This window comes from Theropithecus gelada, chromosome 9, assembly GCF_003255815.1.
Source record: "Theropithecus gelada isolate Dixy chromosome 9, Tgel_1.0, whole genome shotgun sequence".
Classification (NCBI taxonomy): Eukaryota; Metazoa; Chordata; class Mammalia; order Primates; family Cercopithecidae; genus Theropithecus; species Theropithecus gelada.
Genome location: NC_037677.1, coordinates 98,167,537 through 98,190,494, shown reverse-complemented (window position 1 = coordinate 98,190,494; position 22,958 = coordinate 98,167,537). Strand labels below are relative to the sequence as shown.

Below are 22,958 nucleotides of genomic sequence, written 5' to 3'. Positions count from 1 at the left end.
CAGTCCCATCACTTCAGGGGAAGGTGTGCCAGGGCCATGGTTGCTAACACTAGCTGTACCACTCACTTTCAGGTCTGCCTGCCCTTGGCCCCAAGTCATGGACAGGAGTGTTATGTTGTCTTTTCTCTTATAAAATGTAAATAATGACTGGGCACGGTGATTCACGCCTGTAATACCAGCACTTTGGGAGGCTGAGGTGGGCAGATCATGAGGTCAGGAGATCAAGACCATCCTGGCTAACACGGTGAAACCCCATCTGTACAAAAATACAAAAAATTAGCCGGGCGTGGTGGCGGGCGCCTATAGTCCCAGCTACTCAGGAGGCTGAGGCAGGAGAATTGCTTGAACCCAGGAGACAGAAGTTGCAGTGAGCCGAGATTGTGCCACTGTACTCCAGCCTGGGCGACACAGCGAGACTCTGTCTCAAAACAAAAAAAAAAGTAAATAATGTGTTTTTCCCTTTAAAAAACAGCACATACTCATTAAATAATATTTGAAAAATGAAGAAAATTTAAAAGAAGAAAGAATTGCTTATCATTCTACTGCCCAAACACAATCACTTTTAACATTTTAGTTTTCTTCCACTCTTTCCTTTTCTCTGCATAGGCTCCTTTTTTGTAGTAGTTGTAACAGTGCTGTTTGTACCCCGCTTTTTTCTCTTATAATAGTACATCGTAAGTATCTTGCTTGTATTATTTGGGAACATCATTTAAAATGACTGTATAATATTCCATTAAGTAGATGGAACATCATTTATTTAACATGCTTTGGTCTTTACCCCTTGAAGGCAAGGCATATCCTCCTTTCCCTATTAACCCATTATGGTTCAGTCATCCGTGAAGTTGGCTAAGCTTTTGAATTTAAATTTTCTGTCTACACCGTCTCTTTGAGGTAATGGTATGCCAGTTGCTGTGTGAAATAGAACTTCTTTAAGCTTCAGCTAGGTGTCTTGTTCTTATTTGGCTTTAGTTTGATGAAAAGTTGTGTTTATCTTCCCCTGCCTGGTCTTGCAGCTTTGGTCCTAGAGCCTCCCTTCCTCCTTCAGAAACAGACACCACTGTGGATGGTAGGCTTCACAAGCATGGCCCTGGCCACTCATCACAGATGTGACTGGAGCAGCCTTCTGGAGCTGCGCTCTAGAGGGCATTCAAGTGGACGTTTCCCCACCTGCAAGGTGGGATGTTTGCTGGACAGAGAACAAGATTTGCCCCTTTTTTTCCCTCTTCCCATCACATCTATTTCCTTATCCCTTTAGTGACCCAGGGTGCCCTGTTGGCTGGATCTTAGGAACTGGTTGTCTCACACTTTCACCTGCCCCCTGCCTGTGTCTTTCCCCTTCCTGACTGCTGTTGACCTCCTGTTCCCACTCCACTGGTCCCTCCCTCACAGTGCTGTCACTGCAGCTATGCTCCTGGCTTCCCCTCAACGAGTGAGTTTGTCTGACCTTCGCACTGTATTCATGCTTTGGGACTTACCGCTGTAATGATGTCAGTGGCGGAGGTTAGCAGATGGCGGTAGCAGCAATGAGACCTGACATGTTCTAATGACTTCCTCCTTCCTACCCTTGCCGGCTGAGCCAATGGACGGACAGGGGTTTCCTTGAGGTATTTAAGGAGGAGGCCAAGGGAAATCGGGGGGCCCCCAGGTGCCGATGAGGCCTGTGACCTTTGCTGCTATAATATCAGTGTTTCACAAGCAGGGCGGTTCGGGAGCCCACTTGCAGCCCATCAAAAATTGATTTAATTGCAATTTTTCCTCCAATTAGGAGCACTGGAGCCTGACTAATTGGAGTAATAGAGAGTAATAAGGCTCAGATAAAAAGCCTTCCTTGGCTGCCTTTGTATCTCGTGTCAGTGCCTGTCAGAGGTCAGAGAGCTTGCATATTCTATTAGGCAGCCTGGCCTTCATTTGTACAAATTAGTTTACCCAACAGTAATTAAAATGCCAATGCGGGTTGAAGAGAACTGAATACACTTGATGGGCATGTTGGTGAATGATGTGACAGCTCTGGTGGCCTCCCTTGCCAAAGTGTGTCAGCCCAGGCTCAGAGGCTGCTGGGGCCTGGGCCAGCTGGGCAGCTCTAGGCCAGCCACGGGACACAGCTGCTGAGCACGCCACTTCTGCTGCCTCACCTCAAACCACTCAGTTGCTGCTTTCTTCTTCCAGGTGGAGTCATTTGTTCATTTGTTCATTCATTCATTCATTCATTCATTCATTCAATCAGTAAGCATTTGGGTTTTCAGTGTGTGTCAGGTATTATACTAGATGCTGGAAATTCAAACAAGACTAACTCTTGAAATGTAGCCAAGATGAGAGCTTCTGGGCGAGGGGTGGTATAATAACTTGGACCTGGAATCAAGACTGACTGGGTTCCAATTCCAGTCCACTAGTTGCTACCTTTGTGAGCTAGAGCAAATTAATTACCTCCCAGAGCCTCAGTCTCCTCATTTGTAAAATAGGGAAAGTGGGGCTGGGTGCTGTGGTTCATGCGTGTAATCCCAGAACTTTGTGAGGCCAAGGTGGGTGGATCACCTGAGTTCAGGAGTTCGAGACCAGCCTGGCCAACATGGGGGAATCCCTATCTCTACTAAAAATACAAAAATTAGCCAGGTGTGGTGGTACACACCTGTTAATCCAGCTACTGGGGGTTGCTGCGGCAGGAGAATTGCTTGAACCTGGGCGATGGAGGTTGCAGTGAGCCGAGATTGCACCAATGCACTCCAGCCTGGGCAACAGAGCGAGACTCTGTCTCAAAAAAAAAAAAAAAAAAAGGAAAGTGGTACCTACTGTATAGTGTTATGAGGATTAGATAGGATAATGCTTTTGAAACACGTGCTCAGCACCTGGCACATAGTAAGTGCTCAGTAAATTACTAGTGTTATTAAGAGGGCCTAAGCTAATGCAGAAGCAGCAGGAATCTACCTGCCTTTCAGACTGCCCATGCCCAACTAATTTTCCTTCTTACCTTGCTCTCCTCTTTTCTATGTCTTGTTATTTTTAATTTCTTAACTTGAATACACAAACCCTAATTCCCTGGCATCTTCCTCTAGTGAGACAGGCTCCTATGTCTGCTTCTGGAGCCTGATGAAAGTCTGCATGATGCCAGGTTTGCCTGAGCTAGGGCCAGGGGATGAGTAAGGCAGGTTGAAGATCTGGTTAAGGTCTGGGACAGGGTGAGAAATTAGAAGGCTGGCTTCTGGTAAGGGCTTTCTGTTCCAAAAAGAGTAGAGCTTATGGAGTCAGAATGACTTTTAGACCCTCTAGCTAAGAGGGGATAGGTGTACTTGTACTAGTGTGCCTGAGTGTGTGTGTTTTGACATTGATTTTTAGATGTCAGTACCTCTCATCTCTTACCTAGTTGCGGTGCTTATGAGGGACTTTTCACTCCCCTAATATAGTATGCCTGTGTCATGTGTCATTCAAGTTTGAGCCTTTGGTATTTGGGAATTATTCCTTTAGGAAGCAGAGGGACCAGCTTCACAGTGCACATGACTAGCTTTCCCAGCTGTGCAGGCTTTGGGCTCTGGAAGGCCCTCTCAGCTCAGTTCCACAAATTTGTATTGAGTGCTTTCTCTGGGCCAGGCACTGTGCTAGACACTTGCTAGTACCCAAGAACCTCTAAAGGGTTCTGATCTCAAAGGGGAGATGGGAAGATAAACCAAAAATGCCATTTGTCCCATGAGTATGGAAGGGACTCGGAGGATGGTCAGCCTACCTGGGGAGCCACCAGCTCTTGCCTCTGCCTGTTCAACACAGATTTGATGTCCTTGTCCCTGGAATACCCCTGAGGGAAGAGATGGGACTGAAGGCAAAAGCCATTTGAATTTTCTTTCTTTTCTGAGCAGAACTGGCTTTTTCATCACTTTCAAACCCAAAATTGAAGTTATAGCAAAGGACTTTACTGGGGAAAATTCAGTGAGCAATCCCTTGGGAGGAGCCATGGAGGCAATGATACATGTTTTCATTTCATTGATCTCCAAGTATTTATTGAGAGCCTTTGACATGCCTAGCACAGGAGCCAGCACCGTGAGGGATGCGAGAATCTGGTTCAAGACATCTGGCGGATTCAAATCGAACAGGTTATCAGAGCACAGCATTTTGTTTGGGTTAAATCACTGGGTTAGAGAACTGAGGCCAGTGAGGCTGCCTGTGATGCACAGATCCCACCCCACCAGCCCCTTTTCAAAGCGCTTTATCCCGTAAGTCTCAAAGGAGGAGTCTGAATGTGGGGGTAACAGGTCCTGTGTGCAGCCACAGTATTTTAAGTCCATTCATGGAAGCTTGGCCTTTGCTTCATATTCACTTTCTGCACAATGGGAATAATGTCTATCTCGTGGGCTCATTGTAAGATGTGATGCACCATTTGGGTGTTGGAGAGTAGTGAATTCCTTTTCTTCCTCTGCTCCATGTGTCTGTTGTACCCTGAGATTGCATGTGGGCACACCCTTTCTAATCTTCTGACTTTGAGTGTGGCTGGTCTGTAGCTTCTGTTCATTCGTCTTAATGACCATGGGAATAAGGGAGTAGGGTGGGGGGCAAGAATGGCTGCAGATAGTTGGGAGTAGTTCAAGGTGTACAAGACTGTGTCTGCACCGAGCCTGACCCTCAAGAGTCCTGGGAAGGCCCTGTGGTTTGGGTGTGAGTCCTGGTGAGTGTTTGCTCAAAATCTGCTTGACTGTTGATGGTTTTTTACTGAGTGTTAAATTTGATTAAACTCTTAAGTCTTCCTACATTCTACTTTCTCTTCCTCTTTTCCTCCTTGATCACAGTGGTTAGGCGAGAGAAAAGGGCAGCTTTTGGAAATAAACATTTATAGATGTCACATCCAGGCAGTTAAGAAAGCGCTTCACAGGAGGCTGGGTGCCAGTGGTTCACACCTATAATCCTAGCAATTCGGGAGGCTGAGGCAGGTGGATCAACTTGAGCCTAGGAGTTCAAGACCAGCCTGGGCAACATAGAGAGAACCCTGTCTCTATTTAAAAAAAAAAAAAAGGCCCTGTACAGGGTATGAAGGTGAGGGGCACTCCTCCTGGTGGCAGATGATCAGGGCCAGATGTTGGTGGGCCAGAATAGAGGGGGATAGGAGTCCCTGGGAAGGGGGTTTGCATCCCTACCCCACCCTCATTCCTGCCACTCCCACAGCTCTGACCTCCAGCAAGATTAAAGTTCCGTGTTGCTCCCCTCTCTATTGACTTACCTTGATGCTAATTTAGGCCTGCGGCCAGTCAGAGGCCTGCCATAGGCCTTAAGAGATGCCTGACCGGGCGCGGTGGCTCACACCTGTAATCCCAGCACTTTGGGAGGCCAAGGTGGGCAGATCACGAGGTCAAGAAATTGAGACCAGCCTGGCCAACATGGTGAAACCCCGTCTCTACTAAAAATACAAAAATTAGCTGGGTGTGGTGGGGCATGCCCGTAGCCCCAGCAACTCGGGAGGCTGAGGTAGGGGAATTGTTTGAACCCAGGAAGTGGAGGTTCAAGTGAGCCAAGATTGCACCACTGCACTCCAGCCTGGTGACAGAGGGAGACTCCTTTAAAAAAAAAAAAGAGATGCCTGTGTCTGTGCTGGCGCCCTTCACCTGGCCCCCACTCCTCAAGTCTGGATAGTCCAATTGCCTGCTCGAATGATTTCCAAGTGGCTATTATGTTTCCAGCCCAAGGTAATTGGCTTTACCAGTTATTAATGGATTACCCTAAAGAGAAAAATGTTGGGGGAGGGAGGAGAGGGCAACACCTTCTGACTTTGTAGTTTGGTTCTTCAGTGTCCACTGGCTGCTTCCCAGGCTGGCTGTCACTTGGGGCATGGCACAGTGGCTGTTTTGGCACTCCCACTCTATAGTTTTTGTGGCTGCTGGCAGCCTTGAAGAAGCTAGGATGATGGGGCATATCCCTGGAGGAAGTCTTGGCTTGAGTCATGAAAGTCCCAGGATAGCTCGTATGGCCTTTTTATCAGCCTAGGGTTGAAGAGCAGACACCTGCCCTGCAATTTTGATTGTAAATCAGTGGTTTGGCCAGTGCCTGCCCTAACATCTCCCCCATCAGCAACTGGCAGGCCAGCCTCCTCCCCAGCCAAAGCCACTGACTTCTCCATGGCCCTCTCTGTGGAAATCTATCTCCTCACTGACATGCTTGGGATCAGAGAGCCACAGGTGCTGGGCTGGGCCACAGCAGATGGGCTGTTGCCCCCACATTGCTAATGTGTTATTAGTATGTCCAGTCTTCCTTCCCCCCCATGAAAGACATGTAGGGACATGGCCCATTCCTGCCCCAGGGCTCCTGACACCACTGTTTTCAATTTGCTTGATTGCTGTTTAAGTTTCAAGCCCAGGTTTCCTGAAGGCTTCCCCTCTCCACCCTACCAAATCCTCTAACAAGAGTTGTCTGGCTCATAGGTTCAAGTTCTAGGCCAGCGCTACAGCCAGCCTGGCCCACTGCATGGATCCTTTACACCAGGCTTGTGCCTCCATTTAAAGTGAGACTCTGCAGATTGTATATGTTGAGGTTTTTAGGGCTCTAAGGGACATTCTGGGCAACAGGGTCAGCCTGCTCCTTCTCATGTGCCTCTTGGCGTTGTTCGTTATTGGCCTCCGAGGACTCTGGCGGACTCCCATCCCACTCTCCAGAAGCCCTGGCTGCCTGGCCCCTGTCATTCCCCACTCCGCCCCACCTATGTACTAGCATATACCCATCCAAGGGATTCACTCACCTTTCATATTTTTTCCTTTTCTCATTTTGGTGCCTTTATACCTGCCCTGTGCTTATACCACATTACCAGATTCCCCAAGCTCTTAAAACCTTCAGGAATGCCCCTCAGTTGTCCCTACTTCTGACCAGAGGCATCACCTTCCAGCCCCAGCAGCCTGTTCCTTGGAGCCCTTTTCTGTGCCCTGCCATTGTGCTCTTGGGGTTCCTAAACAGGAACCCGACAGGCTTGCTCTCCCTTGGGCTCAAACTTGTCACATCTAGAGATCTGTTTTTATGGTGCGCAGGGACCACTCAACCTAGTCTGTGCAGCAGGCCAGCTGTGGCTGAGCTCGTGGGTCTTCTGGCCAGGCACCTCTGCGGGGCTATACCCCTCACAGTGCTCCCAGATGTCTTCCCACAGCTCCTCTGATGGCTCCCTTGGCCACTTCTCTCATTCTGGCTTAACCCACAATCCCCTTGGGAATGAGCACGGCATTTCCCATTGTTAGCCATTTCCACCGCAGGTTCTGACAAGCCAGATCTGATTCTGCTCTCCTTTTGTTTGGCAGCTCTTTTGTGACAGGGACGGCTTGTTGCGGGCACTTCTCACCCCTGAGAATCTGGGACCTCAACAGGTAAGAGATTCCTGAGCCCACCCTGGCTTCCAGCCCAGGAGGTGAAGGAAAGCTTGCTGAGCCAGCCTCTGCCTCAGTTGGCTGAGTGGTCCAGGAGAAGGCTGGAAAGTGGTGTAGTAGGAGGCCTCTGCTGTGGTGCCTTCTCACATGGAATCATTCGGGGTTAGCTGGAGAAGACTGTTGAAGTAATTTATAATAGGTAAATAGTTTCATGCAGAATTTATGATAACAACAACAATTTGGATTTATGATACTCTTTCTCTGAGGTGTGCCTATGTGGCTATATAAAATCCCATCTATCCCCAGAGATGATTTTGCTAAAATAAATTTTGAAGGTGCCCTACAGACCTATAAAAAGAATTATACATAACAGTGAAAATACATGCAGGTTTTATTCACAATTCTCTGCTTTGGCAGGCTTGACATGTTCCCATCTGATTATCTACCATTCTGTTTTTTTTTTTTTTTTTTTTTGACTTTTAATTTTGAAATAATTAGAGATTCACATGAAGTTACAAAAATAAGATGGAAAGGTGTTTGTGTAACATCTTACATAATATATAATATAATCAAACCAGGAAATTGACCCTGGTACCATCCATGGACCTTTATTCAGATTGTACTGTGTGTGTGTGTGTGTGTAGGTCTGTGTCTGTGTGTGTCTAGTCCTTTGCAATTTTATCACGTGTAGATTCAGATAACCATCACCACAATCCAGGTACAGAACTCTTTGTTCCATCAGCACAAAGATTCCTCATATACTCCTTGGTAATCACACCCATCCTTCTCCCCTCCTCCTCTTCCCATTGTCCCTGATTCCTGGCAACTTCTTATGTGTTCTCCATCTCTATAATTTTGTCATTTTGAAAATGTTATATAAATGGAATCATACAGTATGTCACTTTTTGAAACTGGCTTTTTAAAAACTCAGCATAATTCCCTTGAGACTCACAGATGTTGTTGCATATATCAATAGTGCATTCCTCTTTATTGCTAAGTAGTATTCCGTGGTATGGATATACCAAAGTTTCTTTTCCCCATTGAAGGACATTTGGGCTGTTTTCAATTTTTTTACTATTACAACTAAAGCTAGTACAATGCGTACAGGTTTTTGTGTGGGCGTATATTTTCATTTCTCTGGGATAAATGCCAAGGAGTACAAATGCTGGGTTGTTTGGTAAGTGTATGCTTAGTTTTTACCTGCCAAGCTATTTTTTGGAGTATCTTTATCGTTTTACATTCCCACCACCAATGTATGAGAGATCTAATTTCTTCACATCCTCACCAGCATTTGGTATTTCACTATTTTTTTTCTTTTTTAAAATCTGTATTTATTTATTTTTTTTTTAGAGATACAGGTTATCATTATATTGCCCAGGCTGGTCTTGAACTTCTGGCCTCAAGAAATCCTCCCATCTCAGCCTCCCTAGCAGCTGGGACTATAGGCATGTGCCACCACGCCCAGCTAATTTTTTGTGGGTTTTTTGAAGAGATGAGTTTCCATTGTGCCCAGGCTAGTCCTGGGCTCAAGCGATCCGTCTGCTTAGGCCTCTCAAAGTGCTAGAATTACAGGCATGCGCCATGATGCCTGGATTCACTATCTTTAAACCATTACAGGTGTGAGCCATGATGCCTGGATTCACTATTTTTAAACCATGATGTTATATTTCATCATGTTTTAATTTGAATTTCCCTAATAGCTAATGATGTTGAATATATTGTCACATGTTTATTTGCCATATATTTCATATATGAATATTCTCTTTGGTGAAACGTCTGTTCATGTCTTTTGCCTGCCGGATTGTTTTCTTTTAATGGAACACTTCATGAATTTGCATGTCATTCTTGCACAAGAGCCATGCCAGTCTTCTCTGTATCATTTCCATTTTGGTACATGTACTGCCGAGGCAAGCAGGTTTTTTTTTATTTTGTTTTGTTTTACCATTGAGTTTTGACAGTTCTTTCTGTATTCTAGATATTAGTCCTTTGTCAAATATGTGATTTGCAAATATCTACTCCCAATCTGTAGCTTGTCTTTTTTTTTGAGATGAAGTCTCACTCTGTTGCCCAGGCTGGAGTGCAGTCGCGCGATCTCGGCTCACTGCAAGCTCTGCCTCCCGAGTTCACGCCATTCTCCGGCCTCAGACTCCCAAGTAGCTGGGACTACAGGTGCCCGCCACCACGCCCGGCTAATTTTTTGTATTTTTTAGTAGAGACGGGGTTGCACTGTGTTAGCCAGGATGGTCTCCATCTCCTGACCTTATGATCTGCCTGCCTCCGCCTCCCAAAGTGCTGGGATTACAGGCGTGAGCAACCGTGCCTGGCTGCTTGTCTTTTTATCCTCTTAACAGGGTCTTTTGAAGAGCAACTGTTTAAAATTGTGATGGAATCTAAATTATTGACTTTCATTGACTGTGTCTTTGGTGTCAAGTCTAAGAATTCTTCACCTCGTCCGAGGCCCCAGAGTCTGTGTCTTAAATGCCACAATTGGCAGCACTAGTGAGGATGCTCTTCTCACCCGCTTCCTCAGTCGCTGAGCTTTATCTTCTCCATTTTTCTCCATCTCCCTAGGAAAGCAGTAGCCACAGCTTTTGTTGTTGTTGTTTTGAAAAATCCATTCTATAGTCAGTCTTTCCAAAATTTTTAAAACAACACGAGATGTTTTAATCAATGAATCATGGTTTTTTCCTTCAACATTCTCTTTTGATAGTCATCCAAGAACAGGGATGGGAAACTCCCTACTTCCCCAAACAACCATTCTGTCTTTCGGTAGCTCTGTGAGTGAGAATGCCCACCCTTTATCATGGGTTGATTTGCTCCCTGAAGCTGGGATCCTGGACAAGAGACAAGCAAGTTGAACCTGTCTCCTGAAGAACAGACCTGTAAATATCTGAAAACCTTGGTTCTGCTCTTCCAGGGCCTCCTCTTCTTCAGGCCACAAGTTCTAGGTCCTTCAGTTGTTCCTCATTAACATAGTAGATAAGTTAGCCATAGCCTTTGGCTGCAATGAAGACCTAATTCAAAGTGGCTCAAATAGGCCCGGCACAGTGGCTCACCTGCCACAGCACTCCAGCCTGGGTGACAGAGTGAGACTGTTTCCAAAAACAAAAACCAAAACACAAAGTGGCTCAAACAACAGTGGGATTATTACTATCTTAGATGACAAGGAACCCAGAAGTTGGATGGGTTCCAGGGTTGATGGTTCAGTAGCTCCATGAGATCATGAGGGCCCAGATTCTCTCACTTTCTGCTTTGCTACCCTGGTCAAGGTGGCTTTTGCTCTCAAGCTTATTTAGAGCTGCTCCACCAGCTTGCAATGCAACACTCAGAGGGAAATAGGAATAGCATATGTCCCTGTCTGGGGCCCCTTTTTAAGATGAGGAAGCCTTTCTTAGGAATTTTTCAAGCAGACTTTTCCTCACATCTAATAGTCAAAATTGTATTCCAGTACTCGCCCTAAACCAAACCCTGGCCAGGGGAATGGAATGACCAGTCAAGATTCACTTCCTGGGCCAAGGGAAGAACTCAGCTTCCACCCCTGCCCCTACACATTAGCAGCAGCAGGTGCGGGGAGGGATGGCATAGAAGCTGGGTTTGCTTGGCTAGAAAGAATATGAGGAATGTCTAGATAGGTGACCTATAGTGTTGGTCTCACATTGGTTTCAGGACCATTCTCACCTGAAAGTTTCTCTAATTTATCTCGTTTTATCCCTCTTGAAATGGCATGTTCATAACTGATTACTGGACAGACCAGGTGTGGTCTGATGAGTAGCAGATGCTGGCACCTCCTTCATTTTAAATCTTCTGCTTTTGTTAATATAGCCAATAGTCGTACTCCACTGTTGCTAGCCTAACTGAAACTTCCCAGGACTGCTTTTTGCTTTAGCCCCTGGGATACCGGAGCTCCTAGAGTCTGTGAAACTTGTTCCCCATGAGCTCACCCTACGAAACTCCTGCCACAGGCCCTCCTTCCTTCTGAATGGGACTGGGGTAGAGGCAGCCCCTCCCCTGGTGCTAGGGCCAGTGTGATGGGAGGCTGTGAGGAGCTCGGGAAGGAGAACTGGCTGTGTGGCCAAACAGACCTGGCTTTCAGAACTACTGTGCCTCTTGCTGTGATCTGGGGCCCTCTGGACTTCAGTTTCCTCATTTGTAAAGTGGAAATTAGTTATCCCTACCTAACAGAACTGGTATGAACAAAATTATTGTGAAAAAGTGTCCCATACAGTGCCTGTCACCTTGGAGGCATTCAACTAATGCAAGCTGTCCCTTTCCTGCTCTTCCTCCCCACCCAAACTAGTACCTCGGAGTTTGTGGAGGCTTCTTTTTTTCTTGAGAGACAGGGACTTGCTCTGTCACCCAGACTGGAGTGCAGTGGCATCATCACGGCTCATTGCAGCCTTGAACTCCTGGGCTCAAATGGTCCTTCTGCCTCAGCCTCCCAAGTAGCTAGGACTACAGACATGCACCACTATGCTTGGCTAATTTTTAAATTTTTTTGTAGAGACAAGGTCTCGTTATGTTGCCCAGGCTGGTCTTAAACTCATTGACTCAAGTGATCCTCCCACCTTGGCCTCCCAAAGTGCTGGGATTATAGGTGTGAGCCACTGTGCCTGGCTTGTGGAGGCTTTTAGTTCTCAAAATATCCGTGTCTTAGTGACTAGTGGAGGAGGAGGTGAACCTGCTGACCTCCTGGCACAGGGAAGGCTCTTGACAGTGGGCTGTGGGTCACCAAGATGGGCATTCTGATGAAAGTTTTTACTTAGTTACATAACTGGGCCTTGTGTTTGGCATCATCACCTGCCTGGGCCCAGGATGACACACAAGCCGGGTGGTGGGCTGGGTACACCACTGTGGCCCAGCATCATCTCAAAGGTTGGGTAATCTTTGAATGGCCTCTTCTGCCTATGGTTGCCTTGGTGAAGGGTACTCTTCCGTGCAGATTTATGGTCAGGATGGAGTTCTAAGGCACCATTTCTTTGACTGTTATTCTCTTATGAAACCCCTAGATCTCACCAACCCCAAACACTGGGTCTTTATTGAAACCAGATTGGACCCTAATGAGAATGGGTATGAGACAGCGACAAGCCAGGCATGGTGGCTCATGCCTGGAATCCCAGCACTCTGAGAGACTGAGGCAGTAGGATCGCTTGAGCTCAGGAGTTTGAGAGTAGCCTGGGCAATATGATGAGACCTTGTTTCTTACCAAAAACATTAAAAACAAAACAAACCAAACAGCTGTGGCCTCAGTTCTTACTGGAGCCTGAGAAGAAACAGCCTTGCCCCTTCTGGCCAGCCTGTGGGCTCTGCTCCTTGTGGCAGGGCTGCCCTGGGCACCACTTAGCAGTGCCTTCTCTCCAGCCCCAGGTTCATCTACTGGGAGGAACCAGGCTTTGTTTAAACATCTGTCCTGTCCCCAGAGAAGCTTGGAGGACCAAGTGGTACAGTGATTGAGGAAAGATGCCCTGGTGGAGGCATTTGCTTTTGGTGGGAGGAAATTGATGTACAGGATGACTCTCTAGAGCTGTCTTTCCCAGAGAAACCCAAGTAGATAATAAAGCCATGTAGAAAATAGGATTAAGGTAATGAACAGGCAGGACAAAGTTTGATCTTTCAATAACACCAAAGCCTGACTGACAGGCCAATCTGAGAGGTGGAGCAGCACTGCCGGTAGGACTTGGGGCTGGGTGGTGAGCGGTGCTGGATGGATTCTTTGCTTTTAACCTGTCACCGCTGAAACTTGAGGAGTGCCTGGATTTTCTCTTTTATGTATGTGCTGGGGCTTGGGTGGAGAGCGGGGAGTACTGGAGGGGCAGTTTGCCCTAAGCATTGCTATACCCTGGATGATGGTGGGGGCTGGGACACACTCAAAGCTGTAGCCACCCGCTGGGCACCAGCGCTCCCATCGGGAGCCATCACCCACGTCTATGTGTGTCTCTCAGCTGCTCACCCTCAGGCAGCCAATGCTGCTTCTCACAGAACCTGCACCACTTTCAGGGTCACCATTGTTCCCTCAGCCCCTCATTCCATCAAGACCTCTAGAGACTGTTCTCCTTGCAGGCTGGGCTGGAACAGGGATGGAGGGGGAGTCGTTGACTAAAGCACACAGGTCAGAAGGCAGTCACAGGCACACAGCCATTGCCTAAGTGGCAAGGAACTTGGCTGTGCCCCTCTCCCTTCCTCTTGTTCTGCCTTTCTGTCTTATGGAGCCAGGCACCATGGGGTTAGGCTCAGGGACAGGGGATTACTATCTCAACGAGAAAGAGTCCTTCACCCAACCTCAAAGTGCCAGAATATTCCTGCTTCTGACGGTAGGTGGTCTTCAAGCCCATTCCCTAACTCCCAGGTGCCAGGAATTCCTGTACCTTCATCTTGACTGACCAACCACTGCAGTATTCATAGCTAGGCCCTATGATCCCATCAGACCCTGAGGAACTGTGCCAAAGCCATCCTGCCCGAGCCTGGGGTTTGGAGGAATTGAGGCTCATCTTGTGTCCTCTTATGTTTGAGCAGGACCCTTCCTTGGCTAGGCCCCAGGGAAGGTGCCATGTGTTGATTGTGTGTGTGGGGCCCAGCTCCTGGTGGCTGGAAGGCCCAAGTGGGTCTGACTGGCCTGACATCACACATGCCCCCTGCCCCCATGGGCTTACGCTTGTGGTGGGTTTTATTTTTTTCTGCCAAGGGGCATTAAGATGGACCTAGCACTGGTGCCCTGAGCACAGGGCACAGCTGGGCCCCTGATAGCCTGTGGGCAGGTGGGCTTCAGGATGGAGAGCCCTTTAATCCCAGACCTAAAGGTGTCATAGTAGGTCCAACCACAGCCACAGTCCTAAGCCCCGCTGAGATTGTGGGGTGGGGAAGGGGGTAGTGAGGTGGTTGGTGACCTGGCTGCTCCTAGGGTATTGAGTCTTTGGCCAGGCCCTGTGCTGCCCTGTGTGTGTGGCAAGCCCTGTACACATCCCATTGATTCCCCTTCCCCTTTGGGCCAGGGTCATCCCTGGTCCCGTTACACCTCCACTTCCACCTCAAAGCTCCCAAGTTCCCCTTTTTTCAACAAAGGCAGGGGCAGAATATGCTTCTCACCCATCCTAACAGATGCCCTAGGTTTTTCCCCTCTGAGCCTGGGCTCAAGCCAACCCCATGCCCGGAATACCCCCTCTGTGCCTAATGAAACCCTGCTCACTCTTCAGCATAAACAGCACCTCCACCACAAAGCTCTCCTTGATCCTGACCCCTGTTGCTGGAGTTAGTGGCCCTTTCCACTGAACACAGTGTTGCAGCACTGATAAGGGCCACCTGGTCAGCCATGGCTGTGGCCTGGTAGAACTCTCCCTCTGAGCTGGGAACTGGCCTTGGTATCCTGAACTGAGCACAGGATATGAGTGTCAGGGCATCTGATGACATATGGAATGGTAAGGGACACTTGGCTGGAGCCCTTTCTGTCTGGAGAAGGAAGCTGTGTCCTGCACACAGGCTGGGCTGCTCTGAGGGCACTGTTAGTGCCCCTCCTGCCCAGGTGTGGCTTTGTCTCTGCCCCAGCACTCTGCCCCCACCCTGTGCAGTGGCCTGGCCCACAGTCAGGGTGATTACGGGAACTACCCCTCTTTAAAGTACCTCCCTTCTCCTTTGAAAGCATTACTGACAGCTTTTTTTCATTCTTTTTTCTTTACCTCTTTAAGGAACCCTGTAATTTCTTTCTCTTTCTTTCTCCCCCCATAACTTTTTCTTTCTTGTCTCCTCTGTCCCCCTGAACTCTTTGAAATTGGCTCTCTGCCTGCTGACACCAAACTGATACTTTGCGTTTCACTTCTCCTTATCCCTTTATGGCAACAGATGTTGAAATTTTGTATCCTTTTATCTGCCCGGCTGCCCCTTCCTGTAATTACGGCCCCCTTGTTAGCAGTACAAAGTGGGCTGCCTGGCCTTTGAGCCATTGTGTCTGAACACATGTGCGCGGGCGGGTGCTGGGGGTGCGCGCACAGATACATGCATGTGAGAGGCTGTATGCTTGAGAAGGCCCTTCCTTCCTTCTCACCTGATGGGGCCGAGGCAAGCGAAGCTTCCGTAGCTACTCCATTGTTAACGTTTAGAACCTNATGGGGCCGAGGCAAGCGAAGCTTCCGTAGCTACTCCATTGTTAACGTTTAGAACCTATCTGTCCCCTTGATTCTCTCACTACCCCCACCAGAGGGCAAGCCTCTGGGCATCTGTGAGACGGAAAGACCTGCAAAGAGCTGGAAAGGGCTGGAGGTGGCCGTGGGTAACTCTTGGGGCAAGTCCAGTTGTGCAGCTGTAATAGGGGATGTTGAGGGGCCAGTGATGGAGTGGCTGCATTGTCTGTGAAGGCAGGGAGTGCCAGCACCGTGGAGCATATAGACCTGATCTAAGATTTACTGGGTGCGTTACTTCATTTTCTCATCTGTAAAATGGGGTTAAGAAACTTACCTCCAAAGCCTGTTGCGAGGATTAAATGGGCTGATAACGAATAAAACACTCAGCATGTTGCCTGGTACACAGTATGGACTCAGGATATGTGAGCTGTTGCTGCGGTGGCTACTCTGCCACCAGGTAACCTTCGCAGCCGTCTCATCTGGCTCCAGCAAAGAGAACAGGCCCTTCAGCTTACTTCCCTCTGTTCCCGTCATCCTGAAAGCTGCTACCAGACGGGATTTCCAGGAGCTCTGCCTTTATCATGGATTCAGGCTCTGCTCTTCTTTGCTATATGACAGTGTCACTTTTCGTCTGTGACTCTCAGTTTCCTTATCTACAATTGGGGCCTGAACTAGGACAATCACTGTTCGTTCAAAAGCCTCATGGCTGTCTGCCACTCACGGAGTTCGTGCCGGGTGAGGGATGTGCACCTTAAGGCCCACTGTGGCCTGGAGGCCGGACCCTGCCAGCACACTCCCAAGCCTCCAACCAAACCAGATTGCCAGCTGCCGCCAAAACAGCCCGGTTGCCCTAGCGCTGCACTTTTGTTGTTGCTGTTCCTGCCACCTGGGCCATCTCCGTGTCTTGTCATTGCCTATGACAGTCCTGTCTCTCAGTGAAGAATCAGTCAACACCCCCAGCCAGAAATGCTCACTTTTCTTAACTGCCCCCTTGTAGAATTTTCTGTTGTTCTCTGTGGTACCTACCAACTCACACTTTGATTTGTTAGTTGGATACATGTTGCAGACTTCTTTCTCTCCCTGGATTGAATACTCCTTGAAGGCAGGGACAAAGTCTCTTTGATAGTCACAGCTTACATCTCTCTGTAGCTTCCATTAAGCACAATGCTTTGTTGTTGTTGTTTTTTTTTTTTTTTTAAGACGGAGTCTCGCTCTGCCGCCCAGGCTGGAGTGCAGTGGCCGGATCTCAGCTCACTGCAAGCTCCGCCTCCCGGGTTCACGCCATTCTCCTGCCTCAGCCTCCCGAGTAGTTGGGACTACAGGCGCCCACCACCGCGCCCGGCTAGCTTTTTGTATTTTTTTTTAGTAGACACGGGGTTTCACCGTGTTAGCCAGGATGGTCTCGATCTCCTGACCTCGTGATCCGCCCGTCTCGGCCTCCCAAAGTGCTGGGATTACAGGCTTGAGCCACCGCGCCCGGCCCAAGCACAATGCTTTGTATACAGAAAATGCTCAACTGAAGGAAGGAGGAGATAGAAGGGAGGAAAAACCTCCCATTCTCTTTGCAACCATGTTGGGCCCAGCTTATACCTTCAAGCCATCTGCCCCCCAGGCAGCAGAGATGGAAGAAGGTCAACTCTTTGTCACCCTTCCATCCTCTCTCTCTCTCTCTCCAAAAGCCATTGTTGCATTTCAAGGTAGCACATGGCAGACAGGTGCACGGGTAAGCACAGACCCAAACAGATGCAGGAATGAGCATCCATAGGGTCTCCAGAGAACAGCATCAGGAACCCAGGATGTTAAAAATGACTGAAAAATGGTGTGGGAGCCACAGACATGCTGAGCTGTGGGCTGGGAGGTGGAGGAGGTGGTGACTCAGGAATGCTCTAGTACAGGCGGCTGTAGGGGAAGCTGGGAGAAGTACAGCAGGGCACCAGGCTTCCTAGCTCTGCAAACTTGGTGGGCAGGGGTAAGGTGCCAGGGACTGCCCCCTGTGCCCAGTCCAGCTTAGAACTCAGGGCCTGTCCCTGGTGGGCCATCCAGGTCTTTAGGGCCAGCCCCTACCACCAGTGAGCTGCTCCCCACAAAGATGGTGATGGGTGTCAGCGTTTCATGTAAATGTCCCTCCTCTCTGACTCCCCTTCTCTCTCTCCCTCCAGCTGCAGTAGAGTCACCTGGGCAGCAGGATAGTTTGGGCCAGGGGGCCCTGACCTCTCAGGGGTGTGGCCACACTCTGCTTGCTTCTTCCTGTCCAGGTAGTGGGGTTCCCAGGAGTAGCCTGCACACGGCCAGAGCCAAGGAAACAGATCTCCCTCAGGCTGCCCCTCCTCAGCCTGCGTCTCATTCATCAGGCTCACACGGGCGGCCCCATCTGTCTTTATGTTTCCCTGGGTCGAGAGAGAATTGCTGGACTTGGCTCGGGGGAGGCTGGGGTGTGGAGGCCCCCAGCACTTAGTGGCTCCTGGAGGCCTGGGCTTTGTCCATGGGAGTTGGAAGGGAATGGACTTTTTGTCTGGCCCTCTATAGTGACAGGCAGGCCCTTGCTCCCGTCTTGGCCCAGGGCTCTGAGCAGCAGCCCTGTTCCCACACAAGCTGTGCAACAGCCAAGGCTCTGCACCCCCCCCTCACCCCCCACAGTGAGAGGCCGAGAAGCATTCTTAACATTCTTTCCAGAGAAAAGGGGTGAAATGTCTGAATTTGGGGGGTCACCACGTTATACAAATTGCAATCTAATCGTTTTTACAAGAACACACTTGCAGTAAGAAAAGGAGCTCAGGAGGAGGGGATGAGGAGACAGACAGCTTGTTTTGTCCCCCTTTCCCCCAAAGTTTGGGGCTATTGTCGGGCCAATCTCTCTACCAGAGCAGTTGAGCTAGAGTTTTCTAGTTAAATAGGTCTTGGGGTGGGGGCCGAGAAGGGCCCACGGTGCCATTTCTGTTTGTTTTCCCAAATCAAAGCCCCAGCAGGGCTCCTGTGGCACTGCTGGGTTGCTATTTGAAGAGATGGGCCTTTTCCCAGAGGCTGGTGTGTCAGTTTATGCTCTGAACTTAACCTCACGGGCACCACACAACAGAGCCTTGAGGGTCCTGGGCCCAGGGCAAAAGAAATTGTATCTTTTTATTGGCCCATTTAAAGTGTGTGTGGCCATTTTAGAGAACCAGAGAACAGCGCAGCAGAAAGAAACTTCTCAGCTCCTGGCCAGGCTGTGTGGGCAGACCAGGGGCTCTCAGGACTTGTGTTGGCCCCCAGGGCCTGGTGCTCACTTGGGCCCTTGGGTCTCCCCCTGAGGGCAGGGACCCTTTGGGCTGTCCTGTATTTCTTACTGCAGATACTTATGGCCATGACATTTTCCAGTGGTGGCATGAATGCTGGAGTAGGGGCCCAGGTTGGCAGCCCAGTCTGGGTGGGCCTCTTATACTGCTGTCCCTGTGCAGCCCCATGAGTGCCCAGCTCTCCTTCCCTCTGAACCCAGGGACCAGGGTGGGCAGGTAGAGCCATGCTGGGCTTCAGTCCTCCCAACCCCCACTGCCTTTCATCTTCTATTTCAAACAAACATGAAATTACTTCTATAGATTAAAGGGGAGAGCTCCTCAGTCATTCCTTAAGGCCTCACTAATGGAGGGGGCAGGGCCCCCAAATCTGGAAGAGGGAGGAGAACTGTGGAGCCAAACAGCCCCTACCCAGCATGCACCCAGTATACCTGTGAGAGAGAGACTGACTCTCCTACAGGGCTCTGGCCTGCCCAGGGTGGCTGAATCTTGGCTGGTGGCCATCTGGGAAGGCAGGGCTTCTCTGGGAGCCAAGGTTAACAGTCTCTAAGGGATGCTGATCTGGGGAGAAGGCTTCTGCCTGATCCCTCTCAGGAGCCCCCCAACAGAGGCTTGTCATCTTCTCCCCACAGGCCCAGCTCTGGGCTACTGAGACGAAGACCAGAACTTCCCTGAGAAGGAGGCTGGGGGCAGGGGTGCTGACTTGGGGATTAATTCCCCACTGGCAGCAGCAGTGCTCCTGGCCAGGGCTCACTGCCCAGGGCTCAAAGGGGAAAAGGTGGAAGGGGCAGAAAGGAACCCTCAGTCTCCTCCTTTGATTCCTTCGGCCTTAAGGGAAGATGGCAGCTGTGTCAGGGAGAAGGGAGGTTGTGGGTCAGGGTCTGAATGAGGTGGAAGGATGAGAGCTGACATCTGCATTCAGACGTGTGGCTGGCTGCCTTGTCTGCCTCAAGCCCTTTGCTGACATGCTGCTTGGACCAAAGCTGCGCTGGTGAGCCATGAAGTCCCCTCACTCCATGCCAGGGCCTCTTACCTGGACATCCCTTTGAAGTGTCCATGGCCTTGTTTCTCCTGTCATGGCATGGGAGAGCCCAGCGTCTCATGGGTAAAGGAAGCTGAGGCATCAGGCCTGGAGGGCGCCCCTTTTCCTTCATTCCCCCTAGTCATTCTGCAGAAACTCAATACTTCTACCCATCCCCTGGCCGCAGGGATTAGCGGGTGCACTTGATGTTGAGGGGTAGTTGCTAGGGACAGGAGGCCCCCCTACATGGTTGCTAGGGGTCTGGCATCAGGGCAAAGGGTCTGCCCACTGCCGCGGTCACGGAGGGAATTACACAGTCACAAAGAAATTGTTCTTCTCAGTAATCTGCTCTCGGCCACCGGGTGGGGTGAGGGTGGGGGGAGCAGGCTGGAGTCCCGCAGGCTGGGGGCTGTGATCACAGAGGCGTGCTAGCCCCGGGCTGGGGGCCAGCTAGGCCAGGAACACCAGGGACAGCTCGCTAAGCTGCTTTCTCAGCGATTTCTCTCCCCAAACACAAAGGTGTTTACTTGTTTTAACATCTCCTGGGACTCCCCTTCTCCCTTTGTGTGGTCTTTATCCCCAATGAGGTTTGAGCCCCAGATTACAGGGAGGAATTAAGGCATTGGACTCAGGCAGCTCAGAACTGCATGACCTGCAGGATCAAGAAGTATAAAGTAACCAAGTGTGTGTGTGTATGTGTATGTGTACGTGTATGTGAGGGGGGCCGACCCCTTCAGCAAGCCCCATTCATCGTCCTGAGGAGGAGTGGCTGGGTGGGTGGCAGCTGGCACGCAGGTGTGATGGAGGAGCTGCTGAGGCCTGGGATGCTGGGGGAGAGGTGGGACATGGGACTGGTTGCAGAGGCCTCATGGCAGGGGTGAGGTGGGTAGGAATTGGGCATCTCTTCCCTCAGCCCCCTTCCTTGAGTCTCATTCTAGCTGAGGAAAGAGAACATTTCCCCAAGGTCTGATGCCCTCTGAAGGTGGAACGAATGTGTATGGCCCATGTGGAGCAGCCTCACTCTGTCCTTCCCTTCCCAGTGGGCAGCTGATGACACACTTGGGCAGTGACTTTCCCCCAGGGGCTGGGGTGCTGGATGTCATGTATGAGTCCCCTTTCACACTGCTGTCCTGTGGCTATGACACCTATGTTCGCTACTGGGACCTCCGCACCAGTGTCCGGTGAGTGTGCTGGGCAGAGAGGACAGGTGGTGGGGGTCTGCACCAATCCTGGTCCTTTCTCCAGTCCTGGGTTGGCCCATGGGAGAGGGCACAGAGACTCCATGTCAGGGCTGGGAAGGAAGAGTCCTGCAAGGTCATATCAAGCTTAGACTTCCTGCACTTGGGCAGCCCTGGTCGCAGTGGCTTGGGAAACTATAGCCAACAGGCCCTAGCAAAGGCAGGCGTTTCCCAGAGCCTCCGGAGCCATCAGGGTACTGTCCCTCAATATCCTGTCCCAGCCTTTCTTGAGGCCTGTGTTACTTCTCCCCTCTTGAGTCCAGTGATAAGTAGCTGGCCATATGCAAACAGAAGTGCAGGCATAATCTGCTCTGTGGTCTGGGCCATGGTGAGACAGCCCTCTACAGAAGATGCTTTCTCCCATGAAGTTCGGTTTTTGATGAATCTGATGATTTCGGCTTCTGTCTCCATCCCGGAATGGCTCCTTAACACTCCCCTCAGCCACTCTAGGCCCAAGAAAGCTGGGCAGAGGTGGAGGGTACCCTAAACCTCCTTCTGCGTCTCCTCTTCCTGGACAGGAAATGTGTCATGGAGTGGGAGGAGCCCCATGACAGCACCCTGTACTGCCTGCAGACAGATGGCAACCACCTGCTGGCCACAGGTTCCTCCTACTACGGTGTTGTACGGCTGTGGGACCGGCGCCAAAGGGCTTGCCTGCATGTAAGTGTCCTGCCCACCTCTTCTCCAGGATGCCAAGACTCATGATTATGGGCTGCATTTGGGAGAGGGTGAGGTAGCCAAGGATGTGCCTAGAAAGGGTTGGAAGAAGCCTACAATGGCACATGTCCCTCTTCCCCTGGGCCTGGGGATCCTGGGTTATGGCACACCTCTGTCCCACTTGGAAAGCTCTTACCACTTCCTGTGCCCTCCCTTCCAGGCCTTCCCGCTGACGTCGACCCCCCTCAGCAGCCCTGTGTACTGCCTGCGTCTCACCACCAAGCATCTCTATGCTGCGCTGTCTTACAACCTCCATGTCCTGGATTTTCAAAACCCATGACCATCAGGGCAACCCCTGCCTCTGGGCCAGGGAAACCAGCTACTCAGGGACCTCTCTTGCCTGGAGGGTGCAGTGATAGCTCCTCCCCAGTGCCCCACTGTGCTCCTGGGCCTGTGACCCCAGTGCTCAGGCACCTTGCACTAGAGGCTTCTGACTCCTGGGGCTTTGGGGCTTACCAGAGATGCAGTCCCTCCCGGGAACCTGTTGGAGAGGCAGGACCTGCTGCTTTGGAAGAGTGTGGCTGAACCGGGGCCTTGCATCCAGAGCAAGGATCTGGCCTAGAGAGGCCCATCCTATACCCCTTATTAGAGCCATGATAGCCTACAGAGTGAGATGAGGTGCTCCCACCTTCCCAGATGGTTCCTTTCTGCCCCTTCCTGGAAGGAAAGGTAAGGCTGCCAATAGCCCACTGGCACCAGCCAGACCTCACCCTTGACCAACCTCTCGGGGCCGGGGGTTCCTTCCTGGGGCACTGTGACCTGGTTTTGCTTTGAAACCAATAAAGAGCAGAGGGAACCCAGCAGTTCTGAGTTCTGAGCCAGCCCTACCTCAGGCTGGCTGTTGAGACAAGCTACAATTTTCATTTTTGTAAAAATAAAGCTTGATTGTTCACAGATCTGGTTCCTCACTGGCTGAATAGTTCCAGAAGGCCCCAGGAGAAGGGAACAGGAGACCCAAGCTCAGGGTTGTGTGTGCTGCTGAAACGACAAGACTAGCCTCATGGGTCTGTATCCCAAAGAACAAAGGTTTCTTTTTTTCAGGAACAGTTGCCATTGATGACCTATTCTTTAGCCTTTGGGGTGTGGAGGGTCACCTGTGGGTTTGCAGAGGGGACTGTGGAAAGGGTCCAGGCTGCTGGGAGCTCAGTTGTTACCTGTGGTGACCCCTACCCCAACACACACTCTTGGCAACATTATGACCCTTATTCTGGCTTTTTACCCACAATGCCTTAACATCCTGTGTTCTATTTCCAAGGTTTCTGTTTTTGTTGTTGTTGTTTCGTTTG

At 50.2% G+C, this 22,958-nt stretch overlaps 1 protein-coding gene and 1 non-coding gene across 3 annotated transcripts in view; one reads left to right on the top strand and one right to left on the bottom strand.

The window, feature by feature from the left end:
• The window catches only part of FBXW4 (F-box and WD repeat domain containing 4), an 87,652-nt gene extending 65,084 nt beyond the window's left edge, over positions 1-22,568 (top strand). For both annotated transcript variants that reach the window (XM_025397337.1, XM_025397338.1), the window contains exons 6-9: positions 7,254-7,319; positions 20,758-20,898; positions 21,474-21,615; positions 21,833-22,568. In XM_025397337.1, coding sequence (XP_025253122.1) covers positions 7,254-7,319; positions 20,758-20,898; positions 21,474-21,615; positions 21,833-21,952 — 469 coding nt within the window. In that variant the 3' untranslated portion in view covers positions 21,953-22,568. The remainder of the gene's footprint in view (positions 1-7,253; positions 7,320-20,757; positions 20,899-21,473; positions 21,616-21,832) is intronic.
• Positions 9,128-9,232, bottom strand: LOC112632243. The gene has a single exon (XR_003121309.1). It is a non-coding gene; the product is annotated as a U6 spliceosomal RNA (small nuclear RNA).
• Positions 22,569-22,958: the final 390 nt, after the last annotated feature.